Source organism: Phyllobates terribilis, unplaced genomic scaffold, assembly GCF_046119375.1.
Source record: "Phyllobates terribilis strain yellow unplaced genomic scaffold, ASM4611937v1 Scaffold_1__5_contigs__length_1240528914, whole genome shotgun sequence".
In the NCBI taxonomy this organism is placed as follows: domain Eukaryota; kingdom Metazoa; phylum Chordata; class Amphibia; order Anura; family Dendrobatidae; genus Phyllobates; species Phyllobates terribilis.
This window is the reverse complement of record NW_027362761.1, coordinates 879,665,915-879,684,147: the sequence shown is the minus strand read 5'-3', so window position 1 is coordinate 879,684,147 and position 18,233 is coordinate 879,665,915. Positions and strand designations below refer to the sequence as shown.

Below are 18,233 nucleotides of genomic sequence, written 5' to 3'. Positions count from 1 at the left end.
GGACAATGACCCCAAACACACCTCCAGGCTGTGTAAGGGCTATTTGACCAAGAGGGGGAGTGATGGGGTGCTACGCCAGATGACCTGGCCTCCACAGTCACCAGACCTGAACCCATTCGAGATGGTTTGGGGTGAGCTGGACCGCAGAGTGAAGGCAAAAGGGCCAACAAGTGCTAAGCATCTCTGGGAACTCCTTCAAGATTGTTGGAAGACCATTTCCAGTGACTACCTCTTGAAGCTCATCAAGAGAATGCCAAGAGTGTGCAAAGCAGTCATCAAAGCAAAAGGTGGCTACTTTGAAGAACCTAGAATATAAGACATATTTTCAGTTGTTTCACACTTTTTTGTCAAGTATATAATTCCACATGTGTTAATTCATAGTTTTGATGCCTTCAGTGTGAATGTACAATTTTCATAGTCATGAAAATACAGAAAAATCTTTAAATGAGAAGGTATGTCCAAACTTTTGGTCTGTACTGTATATGTATATGTGTGTGTGTGTGTGTGTGTGTGTGTGTATATATACAGTGGGGGAAAAAAGTATTTAGTCAGCCACCAATTGTGCAAGTTCTCCCACTTAAAAAGATGAGAGAGGCCTGTAATTGACATCATAGTTAGACCTCAACTATGAGATACAAAATGAGAGCATCTGAAACAACGGACACTGGAAGCCTGTGCTAGCATTTCTTCTGCAGTGTTGCTATCAGTGTGTCAAGAGTGGGAGAAGAGGGTTGCATTGACAATCCAACACAATGGGCAGCACTTTGAACACATTTTATAAGTGGTCATAAACTTGTAAAAAACTCATGAAAGAATAGTTGTGTTAAAACCAAGCACACCATTGTTTTTCTTATGAAAATCTCAATATGTTTGATGTGTCACATGACACTCTTCCCATTGAAAAAAATAAAGTTCTATCCAAAATGGCCGACTTCAAAATGGCCGCCATGGTCACCACCCATCTGGAAAAGTTTTCCCCCTCCCATATACTAATGTACCACAAATAGGAAGTTGATATCGCCAACCATTCCCATTTAATTTAGGTGTATCCATATAAATGGCCCACCCTGTAGATAGAGAGATATAAATATATATATTCAGTTTTAGTATGTGCATGTATGTAATATATTTTTATTCTGTGTATACAGCGGGTCAAATAAGTATTAAACAATTCTCCAGTTTTATAAGTAGATATATTTCTAAAGGTTTTGACATGAAATTCTCACCAGATGTCAGTAACAGCCCATCCAATCCACACAGGCAAAGAAATCAAACAATAGATGTCCATGACATTCCATGTCAAGTGATCCAAATCTGAGTATTTTTGTTAACCGATGTCTTTAGATTTTATTTTTATTTTATTTTTTTTTGAAGTGCTACTTAAAGGGGTTTTCCCACGAACTAAAGTTGATTTTAATCAATAGATCTTTGAATAATAATAACTTCCACAATTGGATGTGTTTAAATAGCATGTTCCTGTGCTGAGATAATCTTATATATGTGCCCCTGCTGTGTACTGTGTAATGGCTGTGTCTGACCATACAGGGACATGGTCTGATCATACCACATCTCCTGTGCAGGGGTGGAAGCCTTAGAGTATACAGACATTACAGCAGGGGATCACAGCTGATTCTGTTTGTGAGGTAAAACATTTCACTGCCTGGTTTTAAACAATTTTTTACTTCAAAGAAAGAATCAGCTGTGATCCCGTGCTGAAATGTCTGTATCCTCTTTTGCTTCCTCCCCTGCCCAGGAGCTGTGGTATGATCAGACCATGTTCCTGTACGGTCAGACACAGCCATTACACAGTACACAGCAGGGGCACATTTATAAGATTATCTCAGCACAGGAACATTTTATTTAAATGCAATCAATTATGGAAATTATTATTATTCCAAGATCTATTGATTAAAATGAAGTTTTTGTTTGTGGGAAAACCCCTTCAAGTGAATTACAAAAAAAAGTTTTATATTTTTATCTTCATTAGTTAATTTTTATAGATTTCAATTTTGGGCTTTGTATCTAAGGGGTAACATTTCACCTTGTGGAGAGCGACATGTTAAGCATGTCACGGTGAGGAGACTTAAAGCCGCAATGCTCCTCTGGGAAATATGCAAATTGTCTCTTCAGAGAGGCAGAGGACTAGAACTCTATTGCCACCTACAGGAAGTAGCAATCCTAAAAGTCAGTAGTGACTCTTTAACGAGCCTTTTCACATGACTTAGGATATAAGCCAGAAACTCAATTTGCAGACACTGAGTTTCGGGGCACTGCCCCTTGTCAGTACAAAGTGTGAGTTCTGGTTTGGTTGGCTTTGCAGTGACGAGGGGCAGTAACCCGAAACACATTGAAGGCAAATTGAGTTTCTGGTTCTGGCTTATATCCTTAAGTGTGATTTTCTAAATACAGTCTCATCCTAATCATATTTTTAACCCCTTAATGACCGGGCCGCTTTTGCTTTTTTGTTTTTTGCTCCCCTTCTTCCCATTGCCATAACTTTTTATTTTTATGTCAATATGGCCATGTGAGGGCTTATTTTTTGCGGGACAAGTTGTACTTTTGAACGACCCCATTGGTTTTACCATATTGTATACTGGAGAACGGGGAAAAAAATTCCAATTACAGTGAAATTGCAAAAAAAGTGCAATTCCACAGTTTTTTTTTCACTAAATTATAAAAATGACCTGCCATTATGATTCTCCAGGACATTACAAGTTCGTAGATACCAAACATGTATAGGTTCTTTTAAGTGGTGAAAAAGAATCCAAATTTTGTTAAAGAAAAAAATAGCACTATTTTCCAAGACCCATTTTTCGGAATCTGGGGCCAGGTGAGGTCTTATTTTTTTGCTTGCCGTGCTGACGTTTTTATTAATACCATTTTGGGGTAGATCCGATGTTTTGATAGCCCTTTATTGCATTTTATTTCAATGTAGCGGCGACCAAAAAACGTAATTCTGGCATTTTTAATTTTTTTTTCGTTACACAGTTTACCGATCGGATTAATTCTTTTTTTATATTAACCCCTTCAGGACCCAGCCTATTTTGACCCTAAAGACCTTGGCATTTTTGTCAATTCTGACCAGTGTCCCTTTACAAAGTAAAAACTCTGGAACACTTCAACGGATCCTAGCGATTCTGAGATTGTTTTTTCGTGACATATTGGGCTTCATGTTAGTATTAAATTTAGGTCGATAATATTTGCGTTTATTTGTGAAAAAATCAAAAATATGGGAAAAATTTTGAAAATTTTGCAATTTTCAAATTTTGAATTTTTATTCTGCTAAACTAGAGAGTGATGTGACACAAAATAGTTAATAAATAACATTTCCCACATGTCTACTTTACATCAGCACAATTTTGGAAAAAAAAAAAAAATTTTGTAGGGGAAGTTAGAAGGGTTCAAAGTTCATCAGCAAATTTTCTTTTTTCCAGCAAAATTTGCAAAGCCATTTTTTTTAGTGACCACATCACATTTGAATTCCCTTTGAGGGGTGTACATGACAGAAAACACCCAAAAGTGACAGCATTCCAAAAACTGCACCCCTCAAGCTACTCAAAACTACATTCATGAAGATTATTAACCCTTCAGGTGCATCACAGGAACTAAAGCAACATGGAAGAAAAAAATGAACATTTTAATTTTTCTAACAAAATTTTTTTTCTAGCCTAAATTTTTTAATTTTCACATGGGTAACAGGGTAAAGTGCATCCTAAAATTTGTTGGCCATTTTCTCCTGAGTAAACCAATACCTCATATGTGGTCATAAACCACTGTTTGGGCACACGACAGGGCTCAGAAGAGAAGGAGCGCCATTTCACTTTTTGATTGGAAAATTAGCTCCAAAAGTCAAATTGCGCTCCTTCCCTTCTGAGCCCTGCCATGCGCCCAAACAGTGGTTTATGGCCACATATGAGGTATCGGTGTACTCAGGAGAAATTGCCCAACAAATTTTAGGATGCATTTTATCCTGTTACCTATGTGAAAATTAAAAAAAATAGGCTAAAAGAAATTTTTTGTAAAAAAAAAAAAAAAAAAAAAAAAAAGTATTTTTAATTTTTACGGATTAATTTGTGAAGCACCTGGGGGTTCCAAGTGCTCACTATGCATCTAGATAGGTGCCTTGGGGGGTCTAGTTTCCAAAATGGGGTCACTTGTGGGGGAGCTCCAATGTTTAGGCACACAGGGCCTCTCCAAACGCAACATGGTGTCCGCTAACAATTTGAGCCGAAATTGTTAGCGTACACCATGTTGCGTTTAAAGAGCTCCTGTGTGCCTAAACATTGGAGCTCCCCCATAAGTGACCCCATTTTGGAAACTAGACCCCCCCAAGGCACCTATCTAGATGCATAGTGAGCACTTGGAACCCCCAGGTGCTTCACAAATTGATTCGTAAAAATGAAAAAGTGGAAAAAAAAATACTTTTTCATTTTTACGGATTAATTTGTGTAGCACCTGGGGGTTCCAAGTGCTCACAATGCATCTAGATAGGTGCCTTGGGGGGTCTAGTTTCCAAAATGGGTTCACTTGTGGGGAAGCTCCAATGTTTCGGCACACAGGGGCTGTCCAAACACGACATGGTGTCCGCTAACAAATTGGAACCATGTTGCGTTTGGAGAGCCCCTGTGTGTAAACATTGAAGCTCCCCCACAAGTGACCCTATTTTGGAAACTAGACCCCCCAGGGAACTTATCTAGATGTAGTGTATGTGAGTTTGGTGTGTGGTGTGGTGTATACACCACACACACACAAACAACCTCACATACACTACAACACACACACCAACCTGACATAGGTTGGTGTGTGTTGTAGTGTACGTGAGGTTGTTGTGTGTGTGCGTGATGTTTTGTATGTCATGCTAGTGTGGGTGAGTTCTGTAGGGAAGGTCAGGATGTGTTTAGTCCGGGGACATGTGATGAATTTTGAAACATTCATTCAAACACAGTCCCGGTTTATCAGGACACGTTTCACATTGGAAACGGGTGACCTTTCTTATCCCCCTTTTATGGCAGACCCGGCACCTTTTTCTTACCGTGACCTCACCAGGAAAATGTTGCCCTGGTACCACACGGGAGACTCGAGTTCCAGGGGTGCTGGGGCCCGCTTCTTCTTCGCTTCTAAAAATCAGGGCCTTTATCACTGCCTCCTGGAAGTTGAGGAAGGTGTTGGTGGTCTGGCCTGCACATCGTGACAGCACTTATGCGTTATACAGTGCCATTTGAACGATGTGCACGGCCAGTTTTTTATACCAGACTTTCGCCTTCCTCATCGCACTGTAGGGCTGGAGGACTTGATCAGAAAGATTAACTCCCCCCATGTGCTTGTTGTACCCCAGGGCACAGTCCGGTTTGCGGACCGGTGCTGGGGTACCTCTAACGTTGGTGGCCGTGGTGCCGGGACCATGGATTGTGGTCAAGAAAAAGACGTCCCTTTTGTCTTTGTACTTCACCACAACCATGTTGCCGCTACATTGAGCTCGGCTCTCACCCTTTGGGAAAACCTGCTCAATTAGCGTCAAAGGGAGACCCCTCTTGGTTCTGCGCACAGTACCGCAAGCGGCGGTAGCTCTGGCAGAGAGGGACTGAAATAGGGGAATGCTTGTATAAAAGTTATCAACGTATAGATGGTAACCTTTATCAAGCAGTGGGCGGATCAAATCCCACACTATTTTCCCACTTACGTTCAGAGCAGGTGGACATTCTGGGGGCTGAATCCTCGAATCCTTTCCTTCGTAAACTCTAAAGCTGTGAGTGTACCCTGAGGCACTCTCGCACAGCTTGTAGAGCTTTATTCCGTACCTGGCCCTCTTACTGGGCAGGTATTGTCGGAATTGAAGCCTCCCTTTGAAGTGGATGAGGGATTCATCCACAGAAATTTCCCTTTGGGGAACGTACACTTCAGCAAACTTGTTGCTGAAGTGTTCTATGACCGGACGAATTTTGAACAGTCTGTCAAAATTCGGGTCATCACGGGGAAGGCTGTCCGCGTTATCCCTGAAATGTAAAAATTTGTGAATGACCTCAAATCTTTTGCGGGTCATCACCATTCCGAACACTGGAGTTTGATATAAAATATCGGTACTCCAGTATTGACGGATTTCTGGTTTCTTCACAATCCCCATGTGAAGTACCAGTCCCCAATATTTCAACATTTCTACTGAGTCAACGGGACTCCAAGTAGAAAACATTGAATTGGGGTTTGCAGACAAAAATTGTTGGGCGTAAATGTTAGTCTGCTCCACCATGAGACTGACAATGGCCTCAGAGAAATAGACTTTGAAAAAGTCTATTTCCCTGAGGTTTGCTGTCTCGAACTTTATTCCTGATTGGGGAAGGAAATCAGGAATCCGTGGAGCGTAATTTTCAGGGACGGGGGTCCACACGGGGGCACTGGTGCTAGGTTGGGCGTGACTAGCACCAAGTTGAGGGTTACTTACAGATGGCTGTGGGTCTTCTTCCACGGCCTCCGTACGATGCCTTGACCTCTGACGTCGTCTTGGTGCCGGCTCGGTGTCACTGGAGGAGGAAGAATGAGAGGAATAGAGGAACGTGGGGTCCTCTCCCTCACTATCAGCTTCGGAGGCAATAAAGGAATATGCCTCCTCAGCTGAGTACGCCCTAGGGCGGGACGGGCGGGACATTTTGTGTGCTGTGGGTAAAAAAAAAAAAATCTAAACTTTATTATTAGTGTGAGTGTACGTGTGTATGTGTGAGTGCTTGGTGTAAATCACGTGTGGAGGCGTACGGGGCGCAGGAGAGGGCGCGCTCAGGCGTACGGGGCGCAGGAGGGGGCGCGCTCAGGCGTACGGGGCGCAGGAGGGGGCGCGCTCAGGCGTACGGGGCGCAGGAGGGGGCGCGCTCAGGCGTACGGGGCGCAGGAGGGGGCGCGCTCAGGCGTACGGGGCGCAGGAGGGGGCGCACTCAGGCGTACGGGGCGCAGGAGGGGGCGCGCTCAGGCGCACGGGGCGCAGGAGGGGGCACGCTCAGGCGCACGGGGCGCAGGGGGGGGCTGAGGAGATGGAAGAGCCAACAGCAGCAGGGGGGGTATCACTGGGGCAGAAGGGGCAGAAAGGGGGGCAGGAGCCGGCAGCAGCAAGGGGGGTAGGGGCCGGCAGGCAGTAGCTGGCAGCAGCAGGGGGGGTGATCACTCGGACGGGGAGGGGGCTGGTGATTACTGGGGGGGGGTGATCACTGGGGGGGTGAGATCACTAGGACTGGGGGATGGTGGGTGAGATCACTAGGACTGGGGGATGATGGTGTGATCCCTGGGACTGGGGGATGGTGGTGTGATCACAGGCACAGGAGATTTACACGGAGTCTGCTGCTGCCTGTGATCACAGTCCACCGGCTGTCAGAAGGAGAGCAGCAGCCGGTGGATGAAGACGTGGGAGAGGGAGGGAGCGGAGGTCGGGGTACAGGTGAGAAATTGGGACTGGGGTGGAAGGGGGGTGGAGGGGGGGTTGGGGGCTGGAAATCTGATAAGGGGGGGGGATACTACCGGCAGCGGATCAGCAGCGGAGGCAGCGGCGGGTGCAGGGGGTCGGCGGCAGATCAGCAGCGGTGGCAGCGGCGGGTGCAGAGGATCGGTGGCGGCGATGGAGGTGACAGACGATCGGCGGCGGGGCAGATGATCTGTGGCAGCAGCGGATCGGCGTGACCAAACTCCTCTGGCTCCACGGAAGGGATGGATCTGGAAAGTTTGGTCAGCCATAGTAAATACACCGCTCGACATCTGATTGGAGCTAGTGTCCATGTGACGCTAGCCCCCAATCAGATCTGGGGGGGTGACACAGAGGTGACACTCCCCCCAGCCAATGGCTGATGCTATAAGCATCAGGCCATGCCCAGAAAGTAAATATTTCACCAATTTCCATTGGTGAAATATTTCATTCATTCCGATTGACAGTTTCACTAAAAGTGAAAGTGAAACTGCCAATCGGAGGGGTTTTAGGCATGGGGGGGGGTCAACTACAGGTTGTCTAGTTGCAGTAGCAACTGTGACACCTGAGCGACCCCGCTCGCGGGCGCTGCAGGGGCTCTTTCCCTCCATGTCACAGACACTGTGACATGGGTCGGGAACGAACTGTTTTCCATGTCACAAACGGTGTGACACGGGTCGGGAAGGGGTTAATCGGGCGAGTCTGTACGCGGCGATACCAAATATGTGTATATGTGATTTTTTTTTTTTTTTTTTTTTTATTTTGAATGGGGCGGAAGGGGGGTGATTTAAACTTTTTTTTAATTTATTTTTTACATTTTTTTTAAAAAACTTTTTTTTAACATTTTTGCATGCTTCAATAGTCTCCATGGAGACTAGAAGCTACACACAGATCAGATTACCAGTGCTATACACAGGCGATCATCAGATCTCCTGTGTGTAGCAGAATTGCTCACTTGCTATGAGCGTCGACCGCTGGGCAGCGCTCATAGCAATCTGACAATGACAACGTCGGGGGTCTAGTGCAGAACCCGGGTTGTCATGCCAACCCATCAGCGACCCAATGTCATGTCACACGGCACCGATGGGCGGGACTAGTGACGTCCTTCTGCCGCGTCCATATTGAATGCTGCTGTCAGAGATTGACAGCGGCATTTAACATGTTAACAGCCGCGGGTGGATCGCGATTCCACCGATGGCTCTTAGGGGCACATGTCAGCTGTAGAGATCAGCTGTCATGTGCCCGGAAAGGTGCGGGCTCCGGCGCTGGAGCCTGCACCAAATGGGGATCCGACTTGGGTCGTATTATTACGGCACATGTCATAAAGGGGTTAATACTAAATTAAAAGCTGCAATATTAAATATTTAATTATACGTGTATCATTTTTTTTTTATTATTATTACGACACTACACATGTCATTTTTCAAGTTTTTAAACAGAGTATAGTAGTTACATCATTAAGCTTTAAAATAAAACAAAATGAGCTAGTCTGAACAATTAATAGTAAGTCTTTACACTGAGCTCTTTTTCATCAATTTGTCCCTTCTACTGGATGAGATTTAATCTTGTCCACAATCTCTTACTAACAATGGCAGTTTCCTTTTGTGTCAGTATGTCCGGCTGTTATGGGGTTTGGGTCCACCTGAGTTAATATCTGATTTTTGCTTACTTTTAATATGTCTGGTTTTCTTGGATACACAAAGGATTAGGATGGACTAGAAGGTGCAGAAAAGTCACTTCTACTACTTCATTAGTGTAAGGGAGATATTGATGTCAGGAAAATGTTCTTCCACGTTTCCCTGACCCTGATATTGACCATTTCTCCCTTTTGTCAATACCAAGCTGTCTGCATAAAAATCTCAGCACAAAGCCCCAATTAAGACAGTCATAAGTAAGGCATTAAACAAACTGCTGTCAGTCAAGAAGTGTTACAAGCTACTCAGAATGCGAGCCTCTTGTCCCCGGGAGACGCAGGGGGTGATTAAAATGCAGGATTGCCATAATTTGCATGTAACTGGGAAAGCTGGTTTCCCCAGCTTCAAAAAGAACTTTATAGACACTTTGTCTCCGAAACGAAATATGAAATATTGTGAGTTCCATATGTTCGGCAATAATGGGACCTATATTTGTAGTGGCAGAATCAGCCCAGGAATGTATCCATAGTTTTCCATGGCTGTAAGAATCAGGGAGCTGTAGCGCAAAAACACCAGAATAGCAGACTGCAGCTATGCAATGTGTGGTCTCTAAATGAAGGTAAAATCATAACAGAAAAAATGGCGTAGTTTCCAAGCTTCTGCGATCAACGAGCGATGAGTTATTGAAGAAGTTAGCGTTTTTAATAAAAATGTACAGGCTGGAGACCAGCCCACATGATGTCACCACAAGGGGCGTGTGGAAAGATCTCCCCTTGGGTATAAGGGAACCCATGGACAATAGAGTAGCACTCATTGCCAGGGGGGTATAAGAACTATAAGCAGCAGGTCGCGTTCGATAACGCTCAAATAAAACTGGGGAGCCCCTCCTCCACCTATATTAAATTGTCTCAGCGATCGTATAGTCTAAGTTTCCCTTTTTTATCCTGTTTATTTTATGTAACTACTTATGTATTTTAATGTCTCCTTTGTAACATCCTTGTATATATTTTTCCTAAACACTGCCTCGCTTTTGGATTAAATATAAAATTTAATAGTTCTGTTTCTTATGTCCTGTAATCATTCCCTTCCCCGAAGCCATATACGCTACCAAAACGCAGGCGTTCTCCCAGGCCTGCATTATATTTGAAATCTGGACGGTGGTGGCAGAGAATAATATTAATAATCTTGCTATCGTGCAGCCGGCAGCGTACGGGGCGTACACACATATTCCTGGAGCTGGAATTCGAAGGTGTGATGCCATACGCTTTCTGCGTGCTTGCCGATGCCCAAGGGAGAGTAGTCTGGATCATGTGCTTGCGATTCCGGACTTAATCTGTGACATAGTGACGGCATGGCGAGATATTGTGTGATCTCCCCAGTGTCGTCGCTGTGGGAGTTCCTGACAATTAGCATAATCTTTGGAGAGTCCATTAGCCACCAGTGCCGATCATATTCAAAGATCACATAACCAGTTATGTCATCCATAGCCAATCTTGTGCCATCTTCAATCACTTCATGGACTTCACTGTCATTGCTGAATGAAAAAGTTCTTGTTTTTATTTCAGTTTCACTCAACGAAATGAAAGTTTTGTATTGCCGAGTCCCTTTAATGGGTTCTCCTTTGCCTCTCTTGCTTTTAAAATAATACTTCACTTCTGTCAGTATTAACCCCTTAATTTTCCCCTTCAGGTACTTATTCATTTGTTCCTTTTTATTGTAATTATTGCTATATTCCACAGCCCTTTTGGGGTGTGCTTGTGATTCTTTCCTTTCCAGAGTCTGCTCAGGTTGTCTTCATTACTTGGCAGATCTGGGAGATGTTACTGGATTGGTGGAGAGCAGTCTGAGCTGGAAGATTTAAGTGTTTATAAAGCTCATCTCACGGTCCAGTCAGCTGTTCGTCGCGTGAAGAAGCAGCCGAAGCATCCCTCCACCCTCCCAATATCTTAAAAAAAAAAAAAAAAAAAAGTGTTTTACTTGTAAAACCTAGACTACACTTTTAGACCACAAGCTGAACAGATCTGAATTCAAAATTTTCGCATTGACACTGTTTATATAGGGTTTTTTTTTGTTATTTTTTTTATAAGTATTATCCCACTGAGAGCCCAACTTGAATTTTGTTACAGATATGGCTTGGAGCAGAGAAGGCACATGTGAATTTTTTGCAAATTTAATATCATTTTGATTTTTCGGAAATGCACTTTGAAATTTTGCGTTTGATTCCGCATGGGTAAAATATTAAGGCTGTGTGCCCACTAAGCATTTTTTTAGCGTTTCTGCAGCGGCAATTCCACTGCAGAAACGCTTAAAAAACGCTTGGTAGAAGGTCTGCCATGTTCCCTAATGATAATCCACATGCTGCGGAAATTTCCGCTACGGATTATCATTGCGGAAAAATCCGCAGCACTACCAATTATTTTGCGTAATCGCGGTGTTTTCGCCGCCATTGACTTGCATTGAATCGCATCAAATCAGCATCAGTACATGTGCACATGCGGATATCATGCGGTTCAATGTGCGGATGGTACCCGGGTTTGGAGAAGAGGAGACTCTCCTCCAGAAAAAATATACATAATTCTTACCTTCTGATGGCCCCTGGTGTCCTTATCCGATCTGTCCTGGCTTCCCGGCAGCTCGCGATGGTCTAAAAGGACCTGCCATGACGTCATTTAGTCATAATAAATCTGCTAGAATGGACCAGCCAATCACCTGACCTGAATCCAATAGATTTTCCCTGTGTTATTTCACATTATTACAGCTAACTTAATTTATGGACATCTATGGTTTGATTTCTTTGCCTGTGTAGATTTGGATGGGTTGTTAATGACACCTTGTGAAATTTTCACATCAATAACACCTTTAAAAATATATTTACTTAGAAAATTGATGGCGTGTTCAATATTTTTCACCCGCTGTATGTATGTATGTATGTATGTGTATGTGTGTGTGTGTGTGTGTGTGTGTGTGTGTGTGTGTGTGTGTGTGTATGTAATATATTTTTAGTCTGTGTATATACTGTATGCATGTGTGTATATGTATTAAATATATATTTATTTTATATGGTGAGATTGGGGGGAAGCTGCTCAGTGGACTCTATCTGTTTATTACCCAGATAATTTTTAATACATTGTGATCTATGAAACACCTCAGTGTATCAGAGAAGAATATGGCTCTATGTAAACATAGCTCTATATAATAACTCTGTATGGATTTCATGCTGCTTGTGGTTCGGGCAATATTAAACTGAAAGGTTTCCTTTAAGTATAATAATGGTTGGTATGCCAGTAGAAGACACTGAAAACCATTGCACCTTTGTCTAGAGCAGGGTTGATATTAGACAAAGTGGGGGTTCTGGGCAAACGGTAAAAGTGGAGCCCCAAATGCTAACATATTGTACCATCAAACGCAAACATTTAGGTTTCATTTACAAGATCTGAGTTCAGTCTGTTAAACGAGAGCAATCAAGAATATTCAAGTTGTTCGGCGCTTGTTTACTGGCCTATGTGCCCATCATTCTTCATTAGCCTGTTTAAAGAGGGATCAATCTGTCCCCATACAGTATCATATTATTACCAGCCCACTGCAGATTACATCGGTGATGTGTTGCTGAGAGCAATGATTATGGTTCCGGCATAAACAATCTGATCACCCCATGAATGAGCATCATTGCTTTGTTCATTGGACGATTACGAACATGTTTATACCTATGACCTCATCTGCACTGATGGTATTTATATATGTGTATGCTACACATGTCACATACCATATGTGACATAAACACTGTTACACATATACACATACTGCATGTTACACATGCATGTGTAAATACACAGAGCACATACACAGGTATACACAGAGCACATACATTCATACACATATACACAGTGCATGTATATGTATAGACATGTATATATACACAGAGTGTGTACACAACACATTCAGACACATGCATACACATACGAGTGCAACAAAGCACATACAGGTGCATCTGACTATATTAGAATATCATCAAAAAGTTAATTTATTTCAGTTCTTTAATACAAAAAGTGAAACTCATATATTATATAGAGTCATTACAAACAGAGTGATCTATTTTCAAGTGTTTATTTCTGTTAATGTTGATGAATATTGCTTACAGCCAATGGAAACACAAAAGTCATTATCTCAGTAAATTAGAATACTTTATAACAACAGCTTGAAAAATGTTTTTAAAATCCGAAATGTTGGCCTACTGAAATGTATGTTCAGTAAATGCACTCAATACTTGGTGTAGGCTCCTTTTGCATCAATTACTGCATCAATGCGGCGTGGCATGGAGGTGATCAGCCTGTGGCACTGCTGAGGTGTTATGGAAGCCCAGGTTGCTTTGATAGCAGCCTTCAGCTCGTCTGCATTGTTGGGTCTGGTGTCTCTCATCTTCCTCTTGACAATACCCCATAGATTCTCTATGGGGTTAAGGTCAGGCGAGTTTGCTGGCCAATCAAGCACAGTGATACTGTTGTTTTTAAACCAGGTATTGGTACTTTTGGCAGTGTGAACAGGTGCCAAGTCCTGCTGAAGAATGAAATTTCCATCTCTAAAAAGCTTGTCAGCAGAGGGAAGCATGAAGCGCTCTAAAGTTTCCTGGTAGACGGCTGCGCTGACTTTGGTCTTGATAAAACACAGTGGACCTACACCAGCAGATGACATGGCTCCCCAAACCATAACTGATTGTGGAAACTTCACACTAGACCTCAAGCAGCTTGGATTGTGGCCTCTCCACTCTTCCTCCAGACTCTGGGACCTTGATTTCCAAATGAAAATTGGAACACTGGGACCTTGTAGTGTGTGTCAATGACTGCCTTCTGGACATCTGTGAAGTCAGCAGTCTTCCCCATGATTGTGGAGCCTACTGAAACAGACTAAGGGACCCTTTTAAACGCTTCGGAAGCCTTTGCACGTGTTTTTTGTTAATTATTTTAATTTACTGAGATAATGACTTTTGTGTTTTCATTGGCTGTAAGCCATAATCATCAACATTAACAGAAATAAACACTTGAAATAGATCACTCTGTTTGTAATGACTATATAATATGAGTTTCACTTTTTGTATTGAACAACTGAAATTAACTTTTTGATATATGTACAGGTGCATCTCACTAAATTAGAATAAGGATACACAGAGCACACACATACAGACACATGTATACACAGACCACATACATAGACACACATATAGGGGGCCATGGGCAAGTGTCCAGTTTGCCCTTCCCCTGTCGGCCTTGATTTAGAGATAGTAGCTCCTAGACCTTTGTGCAGTTCCTTTTATTGCCTTCTCTGACAATAGGTAACATGTCCCTGAGTTTGTGGCTGCCTCCGCTTATTTACTAACATTGCTGAGTTTGTACAGGCTTTCATGACCTAAATTGAAGGAGGTTATGTCTGGTTTGACCTTCTTGATTTATGGACCTCATACCAGCATTTTGGACTGTTTTTAGAGTACATTTTCCTTAGCTAGTTTAACTTCTGTTGAAAAAGGAAGGCTGCAATGTCTGAATCTTTTTATAGACCTACTCAAATTGTAGAATAACGACAGACACTCTTTTCTGAACTTCTTGGTAGTTAGCTGATGGGCAAGCTGACTAAGGCATAGCAGAAAGAAGTGAATTGATGAGGAAGGGAAAATTGTGCTCCCTTGGTTACACTGTCAGTCTCAACAGTCCCCACACACTTGCCTCCAAATAATTGGGAGAACATAAAACATGTTTGTACATAAATTTTTGCCTTGCTACCCCAATATATCTTTTGTCACAGTCTTCTATAAAATAGTAAATGTTAATACAAAAATATACAGTAAGATGCCAGCCTAATGTCTTGTCTATTTCAAACATCTTGGCATCAATCTCTATGTATCATTTATGCATGTTTCTGTCCATAGTTGGTATTTATTTCTGTTTTTTCATTTCCCCAGCGCTGAGGACTATGAATTCATATCTGGAACTCGAATGCGCAGACTGGCTCGAGAGGGACAAAATCCACCTGATGGTTTCATGGCACCAAAGGCCTGGGCTGTGCTGAAGGATTACTACAAATCTTTAGAAAAGGCTTAACTTTTATCATTTTTCATATTACACTTTACATGGACCACAATAATGCAGTTCTTTTTCATGGCTTCCACCAGATTGTCCCAGAAGACCAGCCTTTATTCTACTTAATGTATGCTTGGTTTTTCAATTGATCTTTCATTTAATCAACTGTGAAATGTCATAGTTAGTCAGCAAGCCTTCTTTCTAATGCTGAACGCAGTCTTACACCATCACTTTCACTAATTCATCACTCAGTCGCTGGCGACTAATACATTAACGCATGGATGTTACTTTTTTTTTTTGTAGTATGTCCTAAAAGAATGGAGTCCAATTAAAACTGCTTTTCCATCATTCCTATTACAATTTCTTCACAATTTCTAGACTCTCGGCTTTAGTTCGTCATGATGCTGCTCAAAGTATTTATTTGTTACGTATATACATCATGGTTGTTAATGTGTGCGCCATAGTATAAATTAACTGTTACAGTATGTCTTAAAGGGAGCCTATCAAAAGGATCAACCCTCCTAAGCTGTCAATATGTGCATGCAGGTCATGGAAGGTTGAATATCCTGATCTGTTGATGTCTGCGATTCAATGACTTATTGTAAAGAAATCCACATTTTTCTTAATATGTAAATGATGCATTAAGATCTCTGGGCAGGACAGAATAGATTCTGAGAGTCTACCTGCAGAGCATATTTTAATACTTGACAATGTCTCAGAGTGTAAATTGATCCTCTTGCTGCATATGTGACATCAGGATCTGTTCACAAAACTAGTGCGTACGCACATCACCCAGTCCTTGCTTCTGCACAGTATTCTGCCCTTCTATGGGCACTGGCTTAATCTTCACTCCGGGTGGCTGAGTGGCACCTGTGCAGAAGGAAGTTAAAGCCAGTGGCCATAGAAAGGCAAAAGCAAGGACTGTGGCATGATGCATGCAGCGAGGGGATCAATTTATATACACAGTCATCACTAAGCATTACAATATGCTCTGGAGGCAGACTCTCAGGAAGATATATGTCCTGCCCAGAGATCTTAACACCTCATTTACATATGATGTAAGATATCTGAGATTTGTAAGATATCCGTTTATTTCTAAACTTCCTATGACTTGCATGCCCATATCAATGGCTTAGGAGGGTTGATCCTTCTGACAGATTCCCTATAAGATCAGAATTTAATAAAACATTCTCCGCAATTGTAAGTGAGGTTTCCATTTAATACTCTGTTATCTTGGTATGGATTAATGGCCTCTGTATAAGCATAAAACGGCAATCTATGGTTTAGTTACAGAATGTTAATAATCTACAAAAAATATTAAATGCATTCAAATCGAATCTTCTACAGACAGACTGTTGCTTCCAACTCCTTTTGTGATGCTCCTAAATGTGGCTACCACAACCACCAATGTGATGCCTTAAAGTGATACGTCTTCTAACTAAATATATCCACAGACAAGGTATGGTGGTGAATTTGGGACCAGACATCTTGCAATAACAAACTACTGTCCTATAAAATGGCAGTTATTGTTGTTATGTGTTATGTAACGCTACAATTATCGCAGAACGTGTCGCTGACGTAACTAAAAAATTCATATGGGACTGTGGCCAGAAACTTTAATTTACAGCAGCGGTCTACCCAACTATCAAAGCTACCCATGGGTTAAAAATATGATACGGCAGCTGCGTTATTTTATTGCACACAGTTTCTCTTCTGTAGTAAAACTGTCTTGACCCCCAATCTGACAGTGTCAGTTTAAAATAAATATGTATTTCCCAATATTCAGTGTTTTATCATTAGTGGCAACCATTGCTTTGCCATTTATCTTTTACCAAATCTACGTGGAGTTACCTTATTTCACTCTTATGAGTACAGTTAAGACATGTTTTGTTTCAGTAAGACCATTTTATCAGTATAATCTCTAAAACTTTCCACTCAGGCTCTGTTTATATCTGCATCACAGGCCCCTTTTTAGAGCTTCCGTTTCAGATTACTGGAAAAAATGGAGTAGCTTGCCATTCAATTTTGTCTAGTAATCTATGACAGAATATGAAAAAAGAATCAATAATGCTGATGTGAACCGGGCCATAGGTTTGTTTTATCTGTATTATTAACAACTTATTTTAAAGTATTTTATCTGTTTTTAAAACTATTCTCCTTCAGGCTTTCACTATGATTGATTACTTTTTATTTTGTCAAAATGATTTCAAGCTCATTGCCTGTTTCCATATTGTTGTAATAAAGTTATGTACATGCTTTCAATTTCTGAATTAAATGCTTATTTACTCTAGAGTAAAGTTTTTTATTTATTTTGAATATTAGCAATATGCCCATTTTGTATGGCAGCATACCATAATGACATAATCACAAGTAAATGTGTGTATGTAGACATATATAATATATGCGCACACACATGGACAGAATTGTTGGCAGCCTTCTGTTAAAGTAAGAAAAATCCACAATGGCCACTGAAATAGCTTGAAACAGTAAATTTAAATTGAAAATTACTTTTGTCAGAGTATCAACTAATGAAAATCAGACATTGTTCATAAATTGGGGTTCAACAAAAAAAAGAATAAAAAGGACCTGTACAAAAAATATGGTGCCCCCAGGAAAGATAGAAAATAATTTAACGATAAGGACATGTTTTTAAGCAGAGCCTAAAACATAAGGGCAAATGCGCCCTTATGTTTTAGCCCCTGCCCACAGTAGGGCAGAGTAAAGTGCGCAGGCGTGAGCCGGCAATGTGTCTCCGCTGGCTATATTGCTGACAAAGGAGGCGTCTTCCACGTTAGTCAGCAGGAGGACGGCGATCAGCAGCCGAGAGGAGGGATAGACACCTCAGCAAGGACGCGCATCGGACCGGCAGAATTTACACAGCGCAGGAGAATTTCAAAATATTTTTGAGGCATATACAGGGGGAGTTAGGGGTTATATACCCCTTTATGGAATGCAGAGCAGTTGCTGATTAAGGTGCTAGTCTTAGTTCAGACATGAAAAAACTGGTGACAGGTTCCCTTTAAACGAACATATGTCCTGCAATTAGTATCACAGGTCGAAATTTGTAACCAGTCAGTCTGGCTGTTTAGAGTG

The 18,233-nt window shown here is 41.9% G+C and overlaps 1 protein-coding gene across 1 annotated transcript in view; it reads left to right on the top strand.

Moving 5' to 3' along the window:
• PAPSS1 (3'-phosphoadenosine 5'-phosphosulfate synthase 1) overlaps nt 1–17,402 on the top strand; it is a 132,894-nt gene extending 115,492 nt beyond the window's left edge. The window contains exon 12 of the mRNA XM_073639675.1: nt 15,023–17,402. Coding sequence (XP_073495776.1) covers nt 15,023–15,161 — 139 coding nt within the window. The 3' untranslated portion in view covers nt 15,162–17,402. The remainder of the gene's footprint in view (nt 1–15,022) is intronic.
• Nucleotides 17,403–18,233: the final 831 nt, after the last annotated feature.